The sequence below is a fragment of the Aspergillus pseudodeflectus genome (assembly GCF_044049435.1).
Source record: "Aspergillus pseudodeflectus strain CBS 756.74 chromosome Unknown BJX68scaffold_13, whole genome shotgun sequence".
Classification (NCBI taxonomy): Eukaryota; Fungi; Ascomycota; class Eurotiomycetes; order Eurotiales; family Aspergillaceae; genus Aspergillus; species Aspergillus pseudodeflectus.
The window spans coordinates 228783-245093 of NW_027263789.1; the positions used below are offsets into that span (position 1 = coordinate 228783).

The 16311-nt window shown below is 50.7% G+C and overlaps 5 protein-coding genes across 5 annotated transcripts; 3 read left to right on the forward strand and 2 right to left on the reverse strand.

The window, feature by feature from the left end:
- Positions 1-1913: 1913 nt before the first annotated feature.
- Positions 1914-6862, forward strand: BJX68DRAFT_265042 (uncharacterized protein; the record flags this gene model as incomplete). The annotated part of the gene is made up of 2 exons (XM_071045140.1): positions 1914-2868; positions 2916-6862. 2 exons carry the CDS (start codon positions 1914-1916, stop codon positions 6860-6862), a joined length of 4902 nt encoding a protein of 1633 aa, XP_070900941.1.
- Positions 6863-8513: 1651 nt separating this feature from the next.
- On the forward strand, positions 8514-9092 carry BJX68DRAFT_265043 (uncharacterized protein; the record flags this gene model as incomplete). Its single annotated transcript, XM_071045141.1, has 3 exons — positions 8514-8549; positions 8657-8738; positions 8872-9092. The coding sequence occupies 3 exons, from the start codon at positions 8514-8516 to the stop codon at positions 9090-9092; spliced, it is 339 nt and encodes a 112-aa protein (XP_070900942.1).
- A 656-nt stretch (positions 9093-9748) lies between these two features.
- On the reverse strand, positions 9749-10550 carry BJX68DRAFT_265044 (uncharacterized protein; the record flags this gene model as incomplete). The annotated part of the gene is made up of 3 exons (XM_071045142.1): positions 9749-10224; positions 10424-10490; positions 10545-10550. The coding sequence occupies 3 exons, from the start codon at positions 10548-10550 to the stop codon at positions 9749-9751; spliced, it is 549 nt and encodes a 182-aa protein (XP_070900943.1).
- Positions 10551-11521: 971 nt separating this feature from the next.
- Positions 11522-14585, reverse strand: BJX68DRAFT_233213 (lysophospholipid acyltransferase family protein). The gene is made up of 6 exons (XM_071039602.1): positions 13834-14585; positions 13310-13784; positions 12585-13263; positions 12227-12538; positions 11925-12181; positions 11522-11878 (listed from the first exon to the last, which is right to left on the reverse strand). Exons 1-6 carry the CDS (start codon positions 14384-14386, stop codon positions 11707-11709), a joined length of 2448 nt encoding a protein of 815 aa, XP_070900944.1. The 5' UTR covers positions 14387-14585; the 3' UTR covers positions 11522-11706.
- Positions 14586-14707: 122 nt separating this feature from the next.
- Positions 14708-16294, forward strand: BJX68DRAFT_233215 (pantoate--beta-alanine ligase PAN6). Its single transcript, XM_071039603.1, has 2 exons — positions 14708-14980; positions 15032-16294. The coding sequence occupies exons 1-2, from the start codon at positions 14953-14955 to the stop codon at positions 16084-16086; spliced, it is 1083 nt and encodes a 360-aa protein (XP_070900945.1). The 5' UTR covers positions 14708-14952; the 3' UTR covers positions 16087-16294.
- The last annotated feature ends 17 nt before the right edge of the window (positions 16295-16311 follow it).

The following is a 16311-nucleotide window of genomic DNA, read 5'->3' on the forward strand; positions in this document are numbered from 1 at the left end:
GTCTCACATCGTCCATGTCTCGCAACTGGGTCCATCCGATGAGTATCGCCCCCTCTTCTGCGACTATTAGCGGGCCAAGAGTGCGCAAGAGTTGTTATCTTGCGAGGCCAAGAGTCCACCCAGCCATGTAATATACCTTCTTGGGCATGTGGAAGCAAGTAGGTGCTTATCAGTGAGCATCGACATCGTAGTGCCAAGGGGGAGATCCAGGAGCTGGTGGTCCCTGATAAGATAAAGCTCAACCAACCCCCAATGAGACTCCAGAGTTTCGCGATAGCCAGCAACCCCGGGAAAACACAACCATCTGGGGCTTAGCGTGATAGTGTAAGGCTGGTGTTATGTTTGGTGTCAACGTCCATGCTTCTGGCCGAGGTTAAGCATAATTGGTGAGAGATAGCGCGTTCGGCTGCCCTCATTGGACCATGCTCTTTGCAAAGAAACCAAATCGGCTCCAATGCGAGGCTTCCTATTCGACTAGGAACCATTGTTTCCTGCAGCATTAGCACTTTCCGGCGATCTGGATGGACGAGGAGAGCAAAAGTAGAGAAAACAGACCCAACCAGGATCAGTGCTTGCCGAGGGCGCACTTGGCGTGCCTGAGTCCGGAGCAAAGGCTTCCTCGTGGAGAGGATGATGACTCGTTGGCCAATGCAGCCTCAGAGCTGTGCTGTTACAAACTTCGTTGCCAGAGGATGGCGAAGAAGGTTCCGGTTGCGGGGCCATGTGCTTGCAGTTCAGCCCGCCTGTGTTGTCTTCCGAGTCTTTCATGGGCAGCAATAACAATCAACGCAAGAGGCGAGACTACTACTTGCATTCCACGATAATTACTGGTCTTGTATCTACACCGGCTCATATAGAGGACCGGGCGACTACTCGGTCTATCTTGGCCAACTCTGTGTCAAGCGTCCTGCTCCAAGGCGGACGGCATCTGGACGCTGATAACTTTCTTCAACCAATTCAATCAAGTTGAAACATTCCTCCATCTCAAGAATCCAACAAGCTAACAGTTTACGGCTCCTCTCCAGCTCTATTCCAAAACCTACCTCATGGCAGTTCGTTTGGTACTTGTGTTGGCAAATCCTTTGATAACCAGGTCAACATGAGTCAAGCGACGACGTAACGATGAAAAGTTATCTCAGGCCAAGAGATCTCTGCCTGAAGGCAGATTTCAACGTATCGGAAATAAGCCCCGGGGTTCTCTTGACATGGTCGTAGCCCGCATAGAGACGAGCCTTAGAGCTGGCGCCTTCCTGGAACAAGCCTAGAACAGCAGTAAAGGGAGTCGAGTCAGTGGGTCCGCACTCCTCAATCATAAGGCTCTAGGTCCGTCTGTGCCATATCGACTCATGCGCTATGGTCCAGGGTTCTCTAGTCTCTATCTGAGCTTTACCGGTGCGTCCGACAGTACACTCTTGTTAAAGCAGTGGTTCATATCTGGATAGCGGGCTGTTTGTTCTTTGATAGCAGCCGGTTGTCAGCCGGCGTACACAGTTATTAGGGAGGTGATTCATGGGCTACTGGCAATATTGACGAATTCTCAGCCACAATAGTTGGAGTCGATGCTACCTGTAATCAAGGACCTGCCTCAAAATAAACTACACGAGAATATGTGACAGCCAGCATGATGCCTAAGGCAACCTTATGCCCCAGGCATCAAGTGCGTGACTGATTTCTGAGGCAGCCTGATCAATCCACGTAATCCCCTTTTTGCCTCAGGCAGTTAGCATCCAAGGGTTTAACGAGGCAGGCGCGAGGCTCTGCCAGGTGCGAAGATGCGGCTCCCCTCATCTCTCGTCATCAGAGAACTCATGCTTTCAACATCTCTGCCTTATCAATTCAAATTCGAGGATTAATGGATCCCAAACTCGACTTATGTACGTGACTCTAGCCCTTCGTTTCTATGGTCTACAAGGATGGAGCTCTGTCACGAGAGCTACACCGTAGCATGGATCTGCGCCTTGCCGCTCGAGATGACGGCAGCGAAGATTATGTTAGCTACAGTTCATCCTCCCTTATCTCAGCCGGAGACCGACCACAACAATTACACGCTAGGAAGCATCGCTAGCCATAACATAGCTATAGCGTGCCTTCCATCAGGCGTCTATGGGACCACATCAGCCGCAATTGTGCTCGCCCAAATGCTACCAACATTTCCGTCTCTCCGCTTTGCACTAATGGTTGGCATCGGAGGTGGAGTGCCGAATCCTGGGAGTACAGATATTCGCCTTGGCGATGTGATCGTCAGCGTTCCAACAGCTGCCTCCGGCGGGGTCATCCAATATGACTTTGGAAAGACACTTCACCATGGACGCCTACAGCGCACCGGGTCACTCAATAAGCCTCCACAATACTTGCTTACGGCAGTCGCCAAGGTACGCAGTGACCGTATGACCGGGGACGCCTCGATCGAAGCAAAGATACTAGAAGCGACCAAGAAGCACCGAAATATGGACGAGAAATTTTTGCGCCCATCCGATGACAGGCTATTCACAGCCATCTATGATCACAGCGGCGAGATGGCTGACTGTTCTTCGTGTGACCACGCTAAGTTGGTACACCGCTTGGAACGACAATCCGATGGGCCACGGGTTCATTATGGGCTAATCGCATCTGGAAATCAAGTTATGAAGAGTGCCATTATACGAGACTCCATCGCGCGAGAGTTAGGTATCCTCTGTTTCGAAATGGAGGCAGCGGGGCTGATGGACCAATTGCCGTGCCTTGTGATACGGGGCGTCTGCGATTATTGCGACTCGCATAAAAACAAAGAATGGCAAGCTTACGCTGCTCTTACAGCTGCAGCATACGCGGCACAGCTACTAGGCATTGTTCCTAGCCGGAAGAATGATCAGACTCAGTCAGCTGGAAGTAAGTGGCCCTCGAGCTAATTAGAGCTTTGTATTTACCGCTCTTAGGAACCGACTTCACTGCGGAAGAAAAGGCATGTATGCGGGATTTATTCGTAACAGACCCGGTTGCCGACAGAAATGCACTCCGGCGGAGGAAAGGAAACCGCTCTCCCGGAACGTTCAACTGGCTCCTGGAAGCTGATGCATTGAAGACCTGGCTTGGGGCACCGAAGGACACTTCTCAAGAAGAGTCTGATATCCTCTGGCTCTATGGGAACCCCGGAGCTGGAAAGTCGACCGCTGCCATTACATTGACAGAACAACTTCCCATGCACCCTGACTTTATCAATGGTGCAAAGAGACTCGCTTACTTCTTCTGCGATTCTAGCTCTGAGAAACAGCGAACAGCAGTCGCTGTCTTACGAGGGCTGCTCTATCAGCTAATTACACAACACAAAGCCTTGATAAAGTACTTGCTTCCAAAATATGCAGTGATGGGGAAGCAGATCTTCTCGTCATTCGATGCCCTATGGCTGGTTATAGCAGAAATGGCGGCCTGTGAGACGGATTCCCAAATCTACTGCATTATCGACGCATTGGACGAGTGCGAGCCAAATTCGCAAACTGTCTTACTCGAGCAAATTTACAGAAAGTTCAACAATTTCGATGATCTGGACTATGTCTTACAAGCAAAGATGCGGATCTTGATTACAAGCCGGCCGTACTATGAAATCCGTCAGGTGCTAGGCTCTTTCATGTGCAAAGATCTAGCTTCCTTCTCAGAAATTGCAACGGACTTGGAGTTGATGATTCAGGAGAAAGTCGGCATCTTAAGCAAGCGACATAGATATTCCAAGGCAGTTGCCACAGAGATATCCTTAATGCTCCAGTACAAGGCAGAAGGTACGTTCCTTTGGGTAGGAATTGCGTGCGAAGAGTTGATGCGGGTGCAATCCATGAGAGCAGTCAAGACCCTACAAGCTCTGCCGCGCGGATTAAGCGCTCTTTACCAAAACCTTCTGAGCACAGCCATGTTATCAGGGGATGAGGACGACCGGGATTTCATCGTCAAGATCCTAACTTGGGTGGCCTATTCGCAGAGACCATTGACTCTGGGCGAACTATCTGAAGCCTGTGAGCTATTCCCCGAAGAAGATGAAGAAACCCGTTGTCTTTTCACTCGAGATACCATTGACCTATGCCGTCTGATGGTAATCGTTCAGGATGAGCATGTCCTGCTCTTGCATACCTCTGTCAAGGATTTTCTCGTGAACAGTACCAAGGAAATCGATTTCTTAGAGGCAAATTCTGCTCTCTCCTATCGATGCATCAACAGGCTCATTCAGAGCTACGGCTCAAACGTCGCAGCTGGAGATGCGCAGTTCAATCGAGAATTTCTGAATTATGCTGTCATGTACTGGCCACGCCATGCGCAGCTTGCGGGAAGCAAATTTGGTATCAGACAAGATCAGGCATACTTTTTCCAGAACCATTGGAAGAACTGGCTTCGAAGTTATCAGGCTGCGAGCCCATCTCGCAGTGGATTCGATGCCAGTTTCTCAGCCTTTCATGCTGCGGTTCATTGGTCACTGCCCCAACTTCTGTCATCAAGTATCGAAAATCCAGAGCAGAATTTTCTTGATTTGTTTACAGTTCATGGACTTGCTGCATATGTGGATGCTAACTTCAAAGATTCCGAAGGGGTAACACCCTTACAAGAAGCTATGAGGCATCATGAAACTGATATCATCTGCCTATTTCTGTCGAAGCTACCACCCGGGTACATTCTAGAGGCAAGTCTGGTTGAAGAAGTGGCTAGAGACATGCAGTGTGGCATTGAAATCATGCAACTCCTTTTCAAACAGTACGGAACACACATACAAATCACCGAAGGCGTTGTTATGGCAGCAGCAGAGAATGATAGCCATGGAGGAGAGATTATCGCATTGCTCATCATGCAACAAACTTACCCATTTCCGGTTACGGAGAAGGTCCTATCGCTTATTGTGAACCATTTTGGCAAGCCGATGGTGACCCTGCTTCTTGAACATCGGGGGGAGCAGATTCAATTCACAGAGGAGATGCTGGCATCAATGGTTGTGCAGTTGGACTCAACAGTGACAACACTTCTCCTCAACCGGTGCGGACATCGATGTCTCATCCCGAAAAGGGCCGTCAGTTCGATATTGACATTCTTCGATGGGAAAGTGGCATCCCTGCTTTTTGAGAAACAAGGGGAGCAGATTGAAATTACCGAAGATACTCTCGTGGCTGCAGCGAGAAATGCGGCACATGGGCATGAAATTATGAAGATTCTGTTAAGCCAGAAATATGATCGGCACAGAATAACCGGGCGTGTATTCGAGGCAGCCGCTTGGAATCGGACCAGTGGACAAGATATCTTGACTCTGCTTTTTAGGTACGGAGAGGGCCAGTTTCAAATCTCCCAAAACGCTGTTCGCCTGATTATGGAGTATTTCGACGCGAACATGGTCGCGCTTCTTTTTGCGAAATGTGGACACCAAATTCCTGTCACTGAAGACGTGATAGTAGCCGCAGCAAACAATTACTTTGATATCGAAAGAGTCATGACCCATGTTATTGATCGCTGGGGCGATCAAATTCAGATCACAAGAAAGCTCGTGAAAATCTTGCTCCGCAAATGCCAAAGCATGCTACAGGGACTACTGGATTTCCAGAAGCAAAACAGCCCGGACGACAACCATCATCTAAGAAGGAAGATCATCTTAGCAGCCTTGTTACATTTGTACGATATTTTGCCGGACTCAAACTTTAATAAAGCAGTCAAGCCCTTGGATCCGGCACTGGAGTTTCTCGAATCATCTATATACCAGGTTTGCAGCATGAAAACTGTACCGGACTACGTGCCTACCCCCGCTATCTTACTGCTTATTCGGAAATGTGAGTTTGAGGTCATCAGTTGCATACTCGCACTGTGTGAGTATCGGGTTCTAGTCACTCATGATTTGGCCACTGCACTGGCGGAGAAAGGAGCACTTGGAGTAACCATCTTGATGTTACTGCTCCGACCAGACTCCCTCCATGTGAGGTTCGATACTGCTAGTCTTCTGGTAATATGCCGGAGATTTGACCCTCAAATTCTCGCTCTCCTAAGAAGCAAGGGAGTTCTCATCCAGTCTCCCTCGGTAATGATCGCAGCAGCTGCAGGCAACTGGACCAGTGGGAAAGGCATGGCACATGCTCTTTGCGAGGTGAACGGCCAACGCTTGGAGTTGACAGACGCTGTGGCACTATCAGCTATCGGCAACTGGAGAAGTGGGGAGGAATTCCTTACAACTCTGCTCCAACAGCCTTGGGGTCGCATTCGACTCACGAAAACATTCACGATGGTAGTCTGCCGACATTGTAGTCAGACTCTTGTATCTTTGTTGATAGGTCGATTGGCTGATGGTTTATTCAAGATACCTATGGGCGCGCTGGCGACATTATGCGAACGATTTGATGCCCGTCTCATTGCCAAGTTACTCAACAAATGTCACGGACTTTTCACAATTTCAGAAGACATACTTGAGTCTGCTGCGCTGAACTGGAGATACGGGGACGAGGTCATCGCACTGTTGATTCAGACAGCAGATCCACGGACTCCAATCACAGAGGAGACAATGGTGGCCGCAGCAAGCAACTGGTACTGCGGAGCGAAGATCTTGGATGTCTTACTCTCCAGAAGGGAGAATGTACCGATTACACAGCGTGTTTGCCGGGCAGCAGTGTCAAATTACTACTGCGGGGAGGCTGTCCTCAAGTCATTTCTGAAACAACCTGGCGACCATCATATTTTCATCACTGAGGGGATATTAATGGCCGCAGCGAAGAATTCTCGGTGTGGTCTCAAAATCCTGCAGCTCTTGCATGACCATTTTGGTCGGATCCCAATCACCGAAAATTTGTTTCATGCCGCAAGAACAGGACCCGATCAGTTTGGGGCTTTAGCAATCTGTGATCTTCTCTTCAGTTGGACGGGGGAGCATTGAATTGAATTGTCTGACCTACCTACGTAACTTGAGTTGGATAAGGTACGGGAATCCTCAATCCCATCCGGGGTAATGTTCTCACCATGCTATCACTGGTCGAACTAGCACTCACCTAGCACCTGGCATCTATAACTCCTGAAAGCGGTAACGCAGACAGGACTCGGGCTCTTCGCGTTTCCCAACCCGCTGATAATAGCGGCCCAAGTACGACTGAGCCGACGGGAAGCCCTGTTCTGGGTGTGCAGTTGAACGGTAGGAGGTAATGGCTGTGTAGCGCATATCACACAGTTAGATAAGCCATCCAGGCATGTCTATTGGTACAATATAGGCCAAGATATGTACTAACGTAACTACTTAGGCGTGGATACCCCTGCTATCACCTGCAACAGCTGTCACGTCATGCGGCTGAACCAACACCGCGGGGCGAGATGAAGAGGATGAACATGTTATAGATGCTGTCAATTACCCTGCGAGCCGAAAAAGAAAGGCATTATACAGCCAAGTACATTCTTTCCATCTTCCACCTTGCGATCGTAATGTGCAACCACTTCAAAAGCCACTACATATACGTGAGCTGCAATAAGCCATCCGAGCACATCATCCGGACCTTGGGCGATGAGTCGAACGAGGAGGCAAGGTGCGACGAGGCTCCCCATGACTGATTTGTCACTGTCTGTGGTACATATCCAGTCTGCTTGGAGCAGGGATACTTCGAGAAAGTCGAACCCCCACGCCCGGATGTAGCGTCGCAAACGACCTCTCTCAGCCAAAGTTCAGGCCAGGAAGGCCAGGAACATCAGAGTTTTGTGGAACGTCTTAACAATTTTTTGGGCCCGGCTGACTACGTTGGTGATTGTGGTGACGTACAGCAAGGAGCGAGCATGGAACTGCAAAAGACGTCGGAGTGACAGTCAAACATTGATCCAAAAGCATCGCCTTTTCGTGCTGGAAAGAATCCACGGATGGATACAGAAGATTCCCTTCAGGCTATTCACCGGCAGATTTTCCCAGCTGCTGAAGGGTCGCGTATTGTTACAGCTGGTAGAGACACTTCTGAAGGCCAATCCCGACCCTTTGAATCTCATGCGCGAGACCCAAGAGTCGACAGCAATAGTGAGGATAGAAGCACGGAGTACACGAAGGGTTCAGACCTTGTGGAGTCGATCAAGGCTGTTCGGATATCTTGCCTTGCGGAGGATTGCAGACTGGGAGTAGAGAAGATTAGGTTGTTTCAATGGAGGGCCATTCTTCTTACTATACTAGTTGTCTGAAAGAGTGAGCCAAAGGTCACCATTTGGGTCATTGTTCTCCCTCTGCTATAGTGACCATCATAACACCCCTCCTTCTCTTCACCCCTGTCTCAGTTAAAGGCGACATAGTAACAGCATTCACCCTCTCCCTCTCAAGGACTAACACTCAGCTCCTCTGGTTCAACATCCTCCCCTGTTTCTAACTCTTTTGCTCCACTAACCTCCACACCTTTCTTCCCTTCTCCTAAGCGCAGTCCAAGCAACACTTAGGTCTAAATCAACCCCCATCAGCAAAAATATCATCTTCCCATACCTCTCCTCCACTTGACATCCCCACGTCCTCACACACACGAATACCCAAATCTCACACACAACCAAGACCCACGCACCCTCTCGCCAAAATGGTTATGAACTGGAACTCCGAAGCAGACGCCAAGGTACGCATACCTCTACCACATCTCACTTCCCAGATCCCCTCTCATCCTCTCAGCCTACCACGTTCTAACTTCCGACGCTCTCACTAACGATATACATCAATTGCTAGCTCTTCCAAGGCGTCCTCAACCTGCTAAGAGACTCTAAGATCAAACTCGACTACGAGTATCTCGCGGGGTTTATGGGACCTGGTTCGTTCCCCCCTCTAAAGACAATCTGTCGACTCTATCTACATCCACACCTTTTCTTCGCGTATTCCTCGTACCTCATTCTCAATCTTGGTTACTGCATGCACACAGAGCACTAACAGCTATCTCGAAATAGACTGTCTCCCCGGCGCCGTGCAGAACCGCATCATCCGCCTCAAGCGCATGGCCGAGAAGGGCCCGAGCAACGACGATTCTGCATCCGGCGAGAATGTCAACGAGAAGACTGAGGGCGCTGGTTCTGAGGGCCAGGCGCAGGCGTCGCCTGCGAAACGCAAGGGTGGAAGGCCCAAGGGGGTTAAGGGTTCTCCGGCGAAGAAGGTCAAGGCTACAGCGTAGGCGAAGGTTGAGGCTGAGGAGGAGGACGATGAGGAGATGCAGGTGGACGGGGATGGAGAGGTTGATGGTGATGCTGTCGCTTGATTGATAAATGCCCCCTATGTTATGTGTTGTTCTCTTTCTTTTCAAAAAGTGGCGAGGTTCGTTCGCTGAGGTCAGTCTTGGTCTGGCGCTTCGGGGATGCGGTTACATATCAGTGGATGCATTGCGCTGCGTTGATTTGGAGTTTGGTTTTGTTTCGCTGCTTTTCTTTTCTTCTACTTCCAGGATACTGCCAAAAGGGGGCTATGCGAAGTTTATGGATGCCACTGCGATCTGTTGTTTCTGTTTTCTTTACCATGGGAGATACTTTGATACGCCTTTAAGGGCTATGAGATGACACCTCTGGATGTGATCTCCATTATCTACGTGGATATGCCATTGCAGAATCGATGAAGCCCATTCAATTGCTCGATGGAAATATGCCATGCCCGCCTATCTCTCGAAGAAAATACATCCCATAAGTAAAACCCCAGTAAATGCCCGAAAATCGAAAAAAGAAAACGAAGAACAGAACCTATAAACCCCAAAGCAAACCCCGTACGACCCATTGTTCCCCATGTCAATTTCATAGTTCTCTGACTAGAAATAAACAACCCCACAAACCAACCCACCACTTAGAAGAAATCATCTTCCATGCCCGGGTCGGGCTTGATGAATGGCATGTCCAGGGTCTCCTGGCTATCTACCTCAGCACCGACCCCGGGAAACATTTCTCTCTCATTGTTGAATTCCGCCTTGACACCCTGCTCTTGTTCGTCGTCGTCCATGTCGACATCGCCAGTATCTTCCTCGGAGCGCTCCTCATCCTGGACTTCCTCTTTGATCGCTGCCTTTCCTTTTCCCTTTGCGTTCGCACTCTTCCCCTTCGCCACCGTAGCACCCCTCGGCTTGGGCGTGGCCTTATTCTTCTGCGCGCCAGCGCCGGTGGCAGCACCGGTAGTCTTCTTGCGTGGCTTCCCAACAGGAGCACCATCGTCGGCCGTGCGCTTGGCGCTCATGCCGAAGGTGATCTTGTTGTCACCGCCGAGGCTCTTCCGGTACTTGCTCAGATGCTCTTTTAGAGCTTTCGGGGTTGGCTTCTCGTCGCCGGCTAGTGGGGTGTTAGTTAATCTGGTTGGCTGGTTGGTTGGAACGAGGAAGGGGTTAAATGGGGTTGAAGTAAAATTGGTAGAGGGGTGGAAGGGGGTAGAGGGAGGGGCATGCGTGTAGTGGTGCATTGGTAGATGTCGAACATGTAGGGGAGAGAAAGGACAGATGAATCTAGATGCTGGGGAAAGGAGAGCACGTACGCCACGCGGCAGCAACACCATCAAGGTCGATGTGGAAGGACTGAGTTTTGAAAATGGTATTCCAGAGCTTTGAGGTGTTAGCTTGCCTGTTTATCATTTACCTACTTGTCACTTCCCTGACCCACATCTTCCGATACAGATAGATGTGGGCCAGCGAGATAACGAGTATATTTCAAAGAAAGAAAGAGGGATAGTAGAGGCTTGTGTACACACAATCTCTTTGTTGTCTTCGGTCCAGCGCATCTTCGCGTCTATGGAGTATTATGATAGGTAGTACTAGGTAAGGCTGATTGAAGGTGTGGGTGATGGGTGGTGGTTTGTAGACGAGGCTGCTGTTCCTGGTGGAGATATGATTTGATATTGAGATCGAGGGAGGTGTAGTTGAGAGAAGGATGGAGGAGAGAGAGAGGAAGAGCAGTCAAGGAAGGTTAAATAGGGAGGCAGAGGATAGGAGGAGCTGTGTTTCTCAAGGTCTAAGCGGGAAGTGAGAGGCAGGGAGACTTGTGTTGGTGGGTAAATGTGTTATGGTGGGAAGATTGGTTCGAGTCTTGGGCGGGCTTGAGTAGAGGGTTGGGAGGCTCGTTTCACAAGTATTGTGAGGTTGTTTCTTTCTTGTAGGTGGAAGTCAGACAGCGATGGCTCAAGAGAGCCTCTCAAGGACAAGGCAGCGACCTCTCAGGGGAAGCCTGGGATCAAATGGGTCAAGGCGAAGCAGGACAAGGACACTGCTGCTTTACAGTGCTACGAAAGTAATGTGAACAGGCCCTGACAGACCCATCCAGTGTCTGGACAGGCCTGAAATTCCCAGCCTCTACCTTAAGCCTACCTTCCTAGGAGTAAGTTTTACTCTCTCTAGACAAGGCACCGGATTCTGAGACTCCAAGGCGGGTCAGGGCTGTGTGACCGGGTCTGTGAGGAGTTTTGTGCCTGGGGCACGTCACCATACCACAGGTCTGGTATATAAGACCGGTCCGGTGCAGTATTAATCTCTTTTGACGCCTACAGGCTGAGCTGTCTCATGGTGTCGGCGGCCTACGAGGTCTAACTCCCTGCTCCATTACGGAGCCATCCAAGAGGGATGATGCAAATGAAGAAAAGGTGACTATGAGTCTGTCTGGAGTTCGTGAATAGCTCTAGCCGCAAAGCAGAGACGTCACGCCTATACCAAAAATTGAGAACTCGAACGCCATGCAAGGAAAAAATGTATTGAGCGGTATATAATACATCGACGAAGGACAGGGATGGGTATAGACAAAAGACAGAGACAATTAAGAATAGTAATCTCATAACTTTGAAGCAGTAGGAGATATAGCCTTGCGGCGGGGTAGCCGTGTGGAGAGATCGCTGTCGCCTGCGGGATCGCGGTTTTCCGTGGTTTCGAATAGTGTTCGGCCGACCTTGTCTGACATGGTAAGAACTCTGGAGGAAACAGTCGCGCCATCCCGGCGGTTTTTGCTAGATGGTGTTAGCTGTTGTCATACTGAGAGGAGGAAAGACTTGCCCTTCGCGTCTTGACTGGGCGATGAGCTCCATAAAGTCCCAGAGGCGGCCTTCGGGAAGAAGTTTTCCGGTTTTTGAATCCCGCCGTGGTGTCCATTCCGGGGCGAGTCGCATTTTCGCGGGCGTGCGCGCTTCTTTGCTCTTGGCAATGATGATAATCCCTTCTTCCGCGAATCGCTCGTATGAGTTCTTGAGGGCTTCTTTGTTGACGGCTTCAAAGTACGAGAGGTCGCCTTGGTGGTAGAGTGTTTTGCCAAGCTGATCTCGTCAGCCTTTGTCTAGTGCATATGCTCGTGGACTTACCAGCTGTGCGTTGTTCTGAGCCTTGCTTAGATCAATCCATGCGTCTTTCGGTCCGTCCAGAGGGGGCGTGAGCCCGAGAAGAGATACTGTACCCAGCCACGACGCTTCGATGAATGGCCAGATAAGGAAGCAGTAAAAGTCGTAGTTCTCCCGTCCGCATAGGCGTTCATGGTCGCTGAGCTCGACAAATAATGGAGCTCCAGCAGCATCCCTCGTGACCGTGATGACTTTGTCCTTCTCAAGCATCCGCAGAGTGTTTTCCAAGTTTGTGGTCAACCCATCAGGTGGGAAGATGAATTCGCCGCGGAAAAGCTGTTCATGTAAGTAACAGACAGAGAGGTGTAAGAAGCTGGCATACCTGGGAGAGGAAGGTGACATGCTGAAGAAGATCGCCGAAAGAAATCCGCTGGTGAGAAGGGCCACCGCCCTGCTTGACCCTGGTGTACATCGCTGCAGATACGAGTGCCTCGGTGATGAACAGATGGATCGTCATGTTACGGTAGAAGGAGAGCTGGAAGCGATCCACGGCGTAATACGTCGGCTCAACTAGGCCAGTAACTTCGCCGACGATCTTCGGTCCCAAGACATCAAGTGCTCGGTCGACGACCACCTCAGTCGGATACCGATAAAAGTGGGCGACTCGTCCACCTTTTGCTCGCACACGGTCACAGAGCCACTCCACTCGGCGAACAAGTTCAGCCTTGCCAACGCCACGCCCACGGAGAGTCAACAGAACCGTTCCGACGAGAGCTGTAGGCATCATCACCGAAACGTCGTTGATATCCGAAAGTACCCTGTAACCTAATGATCTCAGGAGGCGACCCTTGTCGGCTTGGCCAAGTTTGAGTCCTTTCTTCAATTGTAGCTGTCCGGGCATTCGAGATAGCCGCTGCGTTATGAACTCTCGCAGACTCCATGGTTCATGGAACCGAACATCTACTCGACCGAGTTTCAGGGACAAAACGGACGAAGAAGAGATGAAGTCGGCCAAATTTTCCTTCCGTTTAGGCTGACCCAGAAGCTCGCTAATGTAAGATCTGGACGATGTTAGCATTGCCTCGGCGGCAGGAAGTGGCAACGTACTCAGTCTCAATGACTTTGTCGTATTGTGTGCTGACAGGGCAGATGATGGTATCTTCCACGCGACCAGAGAGCAAGCTGTCAACAATAAAGCTAAGAATACCAAACTTTGGCGACAGTAGCTTTCCAGTTCGTGAGCGGCCACCTTCAATAAAACACTCAAAGTTGTAGCCTTGCTGAAGGATCGTGTCTATGTAAGCCTGAACGACGGTGTTGTATAGTGGGTCATTGCCGAAGCTGCGCCGAATCCACATGGCGCCGGCATGCTGCAAGAAGGCGCCGACTAGTGGGATGTTTAGGTTATCGCCAGCGACAACAACTGGCAGGGCGATTCCTAATCGATAGCAAATGATTTGGAGCGAAACGTAGTCGACATGCGACTTGTGGCACGGCAGGAAAACGATGGACTGCTTCTTCTTGGCCGCCTCCTCCGCCACGGCCCGTAACCGCAACACTTCTTGGCTAGAGACGTGGATACCTGAAAGGATCAGCATCTTGATGAACAATACGACGCCAAGGAAGCTCACCCTGATGATAAGCTCTAGTGAGAAGCTGCGTCGCGAGGTAGTACGCGCCGCGAATGAACCTCTTGCTCTCCATCTTGCAAATCATGTTATCCAGCATCTGGTCGACGACTTCCTTCAGGTTATTCTCCAGCTCACTGCGTCGCTGTGTTCGATTCCGAGCAAACGGGCCGGTCTTGACCTGTAAGAGGCCCTCCTTCTCCTCGACAACCAGTCGCGCTTCCGCAAGCTCCTTGACCTTGCCCTGTAGTATAGGACTGGCGAGAATATGCGACTTGATCTGCTCCGTAAACCCCGAATAGTATATAGGCTGTCCGATCACATCGTCATAGGCGCGCCACCCAGTTCCCGACATCATATGCAAGCTCACTTCGCGCAGGAAATCAAACGGGTTCTCGCGAAAGCGCGCCATGTTGTGGACGAGATTGCGCTCTGTGATCCCTCCATCTTGAGGCTCCGGTCCTCCAGTATATCCGCTAGGGTGTATCGTAACCTGGTCGCCGACGATCTCGAGATCCGGGGCGGATTCGCCCACGGGCGGCTTCCCCGACGCCATCGTATCGTAGGTATGGTTGTTGCCGAGGGGTTGCGAGAGGGGGCGGGCGTGAAGGGGTAGCTCAGGACGAGGATGCTGGGAGAGTATGCTTAGAAGCGGCAGTCATTGGAAGTGGAAGAGGCCATAACATAATGGAAAAGAACAAGCCCCTCTCCGCAGCCGATGCTAAAATCCCAACAAAACCGCAGCGATCGTCGGCAGCCGTTGTTTGCCCCAGACTCTCGCTCCTTTCGCCCCGACCTACCTCGGATGCGCATCACGTGAGGAGACATCGTAGCCGCGGTCTCACAGCCGTGACTGCCTTGACTGCCTTGTCCATCAGGCATTCTATGCTGTGTTCCACGCTGAAGCTGCTGGCACGACAAGATTCAGCTTGACGAGTTTCTGTTTACGATGGCTATGTATTCTTGAGTTGTTATCCTGTCTCTCATCCTCTTCATGGCCTATTGTGCTCTCACTCGAATCCGTGGTACGATCTGAATTTCGTCACTACTGCGGGACAGGATCTGGTACTCCGCAGCAAACCGAGCGAGCTCCAGACAAGGATCGCCTTCCCAGCCATCACCATGTTCCGGCGAGCAAGGCAATTACACGGTGCGACATCTCCCTGTTGACACTCGGATCGTTCTAATGGACTACTCCTAGTTGCCTCGTCGCTCTTCAGATACCCCGCAGCCGTCCCCTCACGCCACTACTCCTTCGAAGTCTTCCGCGATGTCCCTCCTCTCCGAAAATTACGGCGCGGCCTCCTGCTGTCGAAGCGGACAGTCGGCCTCGTGCCTACGATGGGAGCTCTGCATGACGGTCACTTGTCTCTAATTCGCCAAGCCGCGTCCGAAAACACAGACGTCTTCGTCAGCATCTTTGTCAACCCGACCCAATTCGGCGTGAACGAGGATCTCTCCAGCTATCCGCGAACATGGGATGCCGACATCGCAAAGCTAGAACAGTTGAACGATGAACTCAAGGGAGATGGCAATGGGCGCATCACAGCCATTCTGGCTCCCACGGTGAAGGCAATGTATCCGACTCTCCCACCAACCTCAGAAATAGACGGCGACGGCTCGTTTGTGATCATTACGCCGATCTCGAAGAAACTCGAAGGTGCATCGCGACCTGTCTTCTTCAGAGGTGTCGCCACCGTCTGCATGAAGTTGTTCAACATTGTCGGCGCGGAGCGAGTTTATTTCGGACAGAAGGACGTGCAGCAGACCGTCGTCATCAAGCGAATGGTCAAGGACTTCCACATTGATACTGAGGTGAAAATTGGTCCGACAATGCGCGAGGCCGACGGGTTGGCCATGAGCTCGCGGAATGTATACCTGGGCGCACGCAGGCGTAATGTCGGTCTCGTTCTCTTCAGGGCGCTAAAAGCTGCCGAAAGCGAATACCAGTCTGGAAAACTCGCCCGCAAGGATATATTGGGTCCTGCCAACGACATCACACGGCATGTCTTGACGGAGCAGCAGTCCCTGTCACCTTCTGAGCGTGCCAAGTTTGAAGTGGATTACATTTCCCTCGCTGATCCGGATACGCTTGAGGAGGTGGAAACTGTTGATCCGGCGAAGGGGGCTATTCTCAGTGGTGCTATAAAGATGGCTCCGCTTGAGGTAACCAATGCCGGCGAAGACTGTGGCCTTGGAGATGGAAAGGTTCCAGTCCGGTTAATCGACAATTTGATCCTACAGCCTGTCGGTTAATTAAATAGGGAAAAGGTACATACGATTACCATGACATATTACCTGTATATATCTTGCTGTTGGAAAAATATCCTGAAAGCCTGGACTATATATATTTAGCGGTTTGATGAATCTCAAACCACATAAACCTTTAAATAAGGCAGCAAATAGCATAAATGCAACTTGCATGATTCCCAACGACCTCTGATCCTCTCCAAGGACAGTCTTAATTCTCCAATTACTCCA

Bases quoted from the DNA above. Each gene is read 5' to 3' on its own strand.
- BJX68DRAFT_233213 (XM_071039602.1), bottom strand. From the start codon at position 14,386: ATGGCGTCGGGGAAGCCGCCCGTGGGCGAATCCGCCCCGGATCTCGAG. The intron at 13,785-13,833 runs GTGAGCTTCCTT...TGATCCTTTCAG, and splicing joins CACTAGAGCTTATCATCAGG to GTATCCACGTCTCTAGCCAA. The intron at 13,264-13,309 runs GTACGTTGCCAC...AACATCGTCCAG, and splicing joins GACAAAGTCATTGAGACTGA to ATCTTACATTAGCGAGCTTC.
- BJX68DRAFT_233215 (XM_071039603.1), top strand. From the start codon at position 14,953: ATGTTCCGGCGAGCAAGGCAATTACACG. The intron at 14,981-15,031 runs GTGCGACATCTC...GACTACTCCTAG, and splicing joins GCGAGCAAGGCAATTACACG to TTGCCTCGTCGCTCTTCAGA.